Source organism: Sinocyclocheilus grahami, unplaced genomic scaffold, assembly GCF_001515645.1.
Source record: "Sinocyclocheilus grahami isolate Dianchi unplaced genomic scaffold, SAMN03320097.WGS_v1.1 scaffold162.1, whole genome shotgun sequence".
NCBI classification, from domain to species: domain Eukaryota; kingdom Metazoa; phylum Chordata; class Actinopteri; order Cypriniformes; family Cyprinidae; genus Sinocyclocheilus; species Sinocyclocheilus grahami.
In genome coordinates, this window is record NW_015505341.1 from 292,967 (window position 1) to 299,843 (window position 6,877).

The 6,877-nt window shown below is 36.3% G+C and overlaps 1 protein-coding gene across 1 annotated transcript in view; it reads right to left on the reverse strand.

The window, feature by feature from the left end:
• LOC107593007 (unconventional myosin-X-like) overlaps window positions 1-6,877 on the reverse strand; it is a 68,218-nt gene that overhangs the window by 51,372 nt on the left and 9,969 nt on the right. The window contains exon 2 of the mRNA XM_016282591.1: window positions 1,480-1,694. Coding sequence (XP_016138077.1) covers window positions 1,480-1,632 — 153 coding nt within the window. The 5' untranslated portion in view covers window positions 1,633-1,694. The remainder of the gene's footprint in view (window positions 1-1,479; window positions 1,695-6,877) is intronic.

Sequence of the window (6,877 nt, forward strand, 5' to 3'; positions counted from 1 at the left end):
ATCCACTGGAAAGGAGACATGGATTATAATGAGGCCAAACACATTCAAGGTTTCAAGTGAAGGCATTCATTAAAGGGACAGTTCATCCATAAATGAAAATTCTGTTATCATTTTCTCACAATCATGATGTTTCACTATTCAAACCCATTTGACTTACTACTTACTACTTATACATTCTTATAAATTTCCCCTTTATAAGACGGGAAATTTATAAGAATGTTCATGCTGCTTCTTTCCAAATAGTGATCAAAGGCTGTCAAGCTCCAAAATAAGACAAAAGACACCATTGAAGTAACATAAAAGTGGTAAATGGTGGTTAGATTTCAGTTTGCTCATCACAAAGATATCACATGACATTGTACGACTTGGAATATAGTGTACAAATTGTATGCACTTCTCTGATCATTTTGAGGTGCGTTTTGTCATTTTTGGAGCTTGACAACACCAAGTCACCATTCACTTCCGTGGACCCTTTTCACAGACTGTGGTGATGCATTTCCCACAGTTATTTACTTAAAAAAAATCTATATTTATTCTAGTCTACTGTTTACTACTATAGAATATTGCCATTATGTCATATCTTTTCCATATGTGCCACAGAGCATCAACAGGATCTTTTTCAGATTAAAAAAAAAAAGTCTCAAAGCCTTGCTAAATGTAGCACTAATGCTCAGGGACTATGGGACTGAGTTAAAAGGGCTTGAAGAAAAGAAGAGGTGGAGAGGTTAAAACTGTATGCTAATGTGTTTCCCATTGTTTGATGAGCAGAGGAAGAAAGCTAACATTCAAATTCTCTGACATGTTCAATCATTACACATGCGTGAGACTAAATATGACTATCTCCATTAGTTAATGTGTGCCACAGGCGTTCACTGCCCAAACACAATCAGCTCCAGACAACAAAATACATTTACTTACAGGAATACAATTAAAGCATCTAAAGGGAATCATTTTATTGAGCTGAAATCATGGATTAGATGAGAGAGATCAGCCAGGTCTGTGACTGGCACGAGAGGAAAATTACTTAAGCACAGGGCTCAGAAAAGCTGTTTCACGTGACATGACCGAACTGAATTACATCTGAAGCAGGGTCTACGGATTTAAGATCAGATGCCATTGCTACAAAATTCTCATTTACAGCATTCGCACTTAATGGCACATGGTGCCACTGAATTACTTGTGTTTAATCTCATAGATTAAAGGAACAGTTGATTGACTACATTAAAAGTGGTGGGATTATTCACTCTTCTTTGTGATTAATTGATATAAATTGTTACATCCCATGTTACAATTATGATGTGTTTTGGGTACGGTGTTTGTTTTTTCCTCCCTTTTTTTCTCTTTGTTTTTACTTTTGTTTTCAGCAGGGAGACGCGGGTGCCTGAGTGGTCTAATTCTCTGTCAATCATCAAGATGCTTAGTGACGACAACGCGCGGCTTCACCAATGAGGGCGCGCTATTTGATTATAAAGACTGCACCTGTGCGAGAGGGCTCTTGCACGCTAGAGCACTCGTTTTGTTGTGATGGCACTTGCGTGCTTGTTTGTTTGTTTGTCCTGTACCATCTTGAGGTTTGAGTACTGTTCGTGGTAAAGTCTGTGTTCTTTGATAACTTGGTGAACAATGGCCCATTCGATCTTTTTTCTCTTTGAGGTTTTCACCGTTTCTGTTACATGGTGGTTGAACCAATGTTACTAAACGGGGAAAGAGAAAAAGAACAGGTAAGATATCACGTGATATACATGTGCCACACTGAGTTTTCAATTGTGTATAGAACACTAGGTTAGTGACACGTGCCACCTGATTGTATTTAATTGGTTGGTAGTAAGAGTAGTATATTTAGGGCGTCCTTGACGCTGAAGATTTTTCTTTCTATTTAGGGGTCTGTTTGTGAATATTGATGGTTGAGTTAGATTATAAGTTTTGTTTTGTTCTTAGTAAGATTAGTTATGTTTTGTTTATTTCTTTGATTTGGCACGGTCTCGTTCTTCTTTCTTTTCCCCGTTTATTTTGTGAATCTTTTTGCTTGGTTACAAAGTGTATATAATTTGTAAATTATGTAAATAATATCCTGGGTTAACTTTTATTCCCGTTTTGTCACTGTAATAAACAGACACTTTTGCCGAAGTCAGAATGTGTCGCGTGCGATCGTTTTCCAGTACACGTCCCGTGTTTTGATGTTGCACCCCTTATTTTCCCCTAGATTTAAAAGGGTTTGTAACATAAATAATAAATGATATGGGAGTGAATAAGACCATTAGTGCATGAAACCAACTCAAAAACATCCAAACAAAAATATGACAGTTCACAAAGTTCACAAAATCTTCCATGATGGATAATAATTCAGCGGTATTTACCATAAATAAATGGGTATTGTGGTTTGGTCACTTTAATGATTACTACATATAAATAATAAAATACTGGTATGGGCAGGAGGACTAATGTCTTAACTTCTTCATGATGTAGATAACTGTGGTTCAGACTGCTGAAACCTTTCATTATATGGTAGAAGAATAAGGATTAGCTTTCATGGAATATTCAAGGATAATTTTGATGTTTCCTTAAGGAACGCTCAAATAATTAATGTTAGGCATCATGAAAAAAAAACTAACAAAAAAATTAAACATGACCAGGTAACTTGTCCATATGGTCAAAAATAATATCTCAAATCGGGTGGCTTGTTGAGAGGTATGCAACTATTTTTGGACTAGACTTACGATTTTGCCCAGTGGATGATAAAATCAGTGAAAATTTTCACATATCCTCAGATGTATCTAGGGAGCTGATTATCATAGAAACTAACCAAACAACCACCCTAGCAGTTGATCTTTCACGTCTACAGAGAGAAATACAGCCAAATAACAGATGTTCTCTAATCAAGGACATACAAGGAGTACCAAAACATGTGACTTTTCCCCCATGACCCCATATAAAGGCAGAATGGACATATATAAATTATACTTATAGCATCTGGCCCAGTAAAGCCATTCTGCTCAACAAACATCTTTTTCCCAAAACATTTTTTTACTGCATTACCATGTAATCTTATTTTAAATCATGCTGAAACAGCAACAATGGGTTCTTCCTTGAGGTCCTGTATTTCATATTTATTTTGAGAGATCTCAAAGGAGGAGATGAACAACTCTGAAAGTCTTATAATATCCCCACTATAATGACAACGTTTAAGACCAGACATGTTTCCACTGGCACAGGCCATATGATGTCATCGATTATGTGGTGAGGTTAACAGATTTTCCAGAAGCGAACTCCATGATGCGTGCCTCTGAAAGGACAGCAGTGTAAACCTGCTTTGTGCATGGGCCTATTGTACAGGCAACAGATGGTCACAGAAACACAAGCCTCCACCTCCTTCCATTCTCTCCTCCACTTCCATCATTTCATCCCCTCCTTCCCCCACCTTTCCATCACATCAGCCGTCTCAAAGCAGAATGGTCATGCTCGCGTCCCAGAGGGCAGATGAGCAGAAATCCCTTAACAAAGGCCAGCTGGGCAACTCTGAAGCATGGTTTTGTCTGTCAAGCTGCAGCACACGTGCAAACAAAATAGCTCCTTCATATTATACTGTATAATATTATAGCCGGAGACATTAATCAGCTCCTTTCAGCTGGAACGCCAGTGGATCAATAGTAGACTCACATTCTGCTCTGCTGTACATACATATCTTTGATTTCATTATGACCAATTCATCCGTACATGGGTTTCTTTTTTTTTTTAAAGTTTTGATCTTGTCATTTTTAATCAGAATGTCATAACTCATCTTCTATTGAAACGACAGACTTCTCTCTGGATTCTCCAAACATTTAGTCTGCTTAAAGCCACCTTTTTCTTACAATCGACTGCAAGCTCACATTCAGATCTGCCTTTATCCAATCAACAACAAGCGGATAGAACCTTACACTTTTTTATGTTCCGATAATCTTTCAGAAGTACGTCACAATACGGAAGAAATAATCTGTCATGCTATCAAAAAAAATGAACAAAATTCAAAAGCTCTTAATTCTTAACAGTAACTGTTCACTGTTAACCCAGATAAAAGAGTAAAATGGTCCCTTGGCCATTAATACAGAAAACACGGTTTAAAACGCTCCGTCACTCTGAACCCTCACAAAGGGCTACTATTACCTCTGTGTGTTTAACGGTGCCAAATTTGGAGGAGATTTGCTAATTAATGAGCCTGAAACATTAATGAGACTACACAGTGCAAGGTGGCGTGTCTCTTTCTCCTTGTGGCAGGAAGCCCAAGACCAAGAGTATCAAGTGATCCAATCAAGTCAACAAAAGAAAACTAATCAACGTCCACAAAATTAGATGTTATTTGGCAATTAGTCCTAATTTAATGTTATCCATCGTTTTTTATGTGGCTCTTTTTAAAAAAGTATTGGTTCAGGCACCGGTACCGTTTTAAAAGTAAAAAACAATCGAAAAAAAAAACAATCGATACCCAACCCTACCATTAACACAATTCATGTTGTTTTCACACAATATTCAGTCAATTAACATGTTTCTAAAATGCTTACATTTTCTTTTCACACAAGCTTACCCCATACCAAAATCATGGATCATTCTTATCTTTTTTACAAATGCTTAAACACAGCATGACAGAAATAAAGACCTAATGTTCCAAACTTTAAATATAGAGTAAAGCCTCTACTTCTGCAACAAAAGAGCTGATCAGAATTATTTTAATTACTGATAATTGAGAAATAGCTAATTCAAATCTTAATTAATAATTTCAAGTCTTACATGGTCATGCACAATAAAAAGGCACTCTCTGGATTGGTTTTGTTCAAAACAATACAGAACAACACAGAGAAGCAGAAAAACAAAGAAAATGTCTGGACGAGGGAGAGGAGTAGTTGGACCAGGACTGTCTTGGTTTGGTTCAGCTACCAAATCAGACATCAAGAGACTACAACAGACAGCCAAGACTGCTGAGACGATTATTGGCCCAACCTCCAAGATCTGTACACCTCCAGAGTAAGGAAAAGTGCTAAGAAAATCACTTTGGACCCCACACACCCAGCCCACTCTCTCTTCATACTGATGCCTTCTGGTCTGCGCTACAGACCATCATTTTCTGTTTTTTCTTATATTACTGTTATAATTCCTGTGTATGTCAACACTGTCATGTATCTTTGCACTATGTCCATAATTTCTTCTGCACTGTAAGCTCACGTCGTCAAGTCAAATTCATTGTGTCTGTAAACATACTTGGTAATAAAGCTCTTTCTGACTTTCTGACAAGGGAGAAGGAGAGGTAGGGGGCAAAAGGCAAAGGGCTGTATGTTTTTTTTTTTCACACACAGAAATTGAATTTAGCCAATAAAGCCTTTACTGCAGCAATTCTGTCACTTTTCTTTTACATTCCATAAAGTACTGATGACTCCTTCACTATGTTGTACACATACGATCTAAAATGAATTCACACATTTACACACACACAAAAAAAGTAGAGTTCAGCTGGCTGAATTTTTATTATTATTATTATTATTTTTTTTTTTTAAACGGATCTCATATTATATTTTCTATACAGGTCGAACTGAGACATGACAAGTAATGCAGTTTTTGTAATGCAATTAATTGTTATCATTCTTACAGTCTATGCACTATGATCGACTATATGTTCCTATTGGATTGAAAACCTGTGCCAAGGTTTTGACTGAATGACTCGATTTTGAATCGGGTTTGCTGTGTTTTGATAGAGTTAGTAAATGTAGAAAAAGGTAGTCAGCATTTTGAAACATAGAGTTTGTATTTATTTAACAAAATGTGGTTTTGGCCAGAAAATTAACAATTTGGCTAATTGTGTGATGTAGGTGTGTTGCTGTGTTAAGAGTTTAGAAAAAGTACTTTAAGTATTGGTAAACGCTTATTAGCAATTGAAAAAAAACTGTAAGAGAACTTGTTTCAGAAGAACTCCTGTGGACTTCACAAATATCATTAAGACTCTTTTAGAAAGCAGCTGGTCACATTACATTTCAAAGAGATTTCTGCACACTGTTTAGATCTCAAACAGTGACACTTATTCAGATTATCATAACAATACTGACACCTCCGCTGACCTCTGGCTCTCCTTCAGTGCAGCTGTGCAGATGTGAAGATCTCTTTACATTACTGAGGGCCTCAGCTATACTGAAGAGTAAACTGTCTGATGAAACTCAATACTGACTGACTTTAGACTGCACAGTAACAAACACACATACAATTTAACAAGTCTTGGTTTAATCTGTGAATTGCATAACACTATGCTATAGTTCTTGTAATTATCCTAAGACAGTAATAGAGCAAAAAACAACCATGCAAAACATTTCTTTGAACTCATTCCAGCAAAACCTTTCTCCATCATTAGGACTTCTACTGGTCCAACTGCTCATTTACTGTGCAATATGACAGATGACAGTTCAAAGCTAACAGAAAACTGCACTTTCATATTTAAAATCAATCACAGGAAAGTTTTAAGTTAAGTTGCAGAAACATGTCCAGGATCAGGGATTTGATCTACAGAACAGGGAGTGACGGAAATGAAGAGAAATTGGCCAAGAAATTAGTGAGATTACGGGTTGGTATCTGATTAGATGGACTGAAATTACTGCTGACCTTACAGGCTCAAGTTAAAAGTTTTCCAGATCGACATGTTAAAACAGTGTTGATGTACCATGAAGGGTTGGTTTAGGACAGTCAACAACTGATTAGCCTGTTGTTGTTTTAGCTTTCGAATTGTAAGTGACTGAAATTGGGTGAATTTAGAGCTACAATTATTTCTGCAACAAATATACAAATATATATATATATATATATATATATATATATATATATATATATATATATATATATATATATATATTTATATATTTAT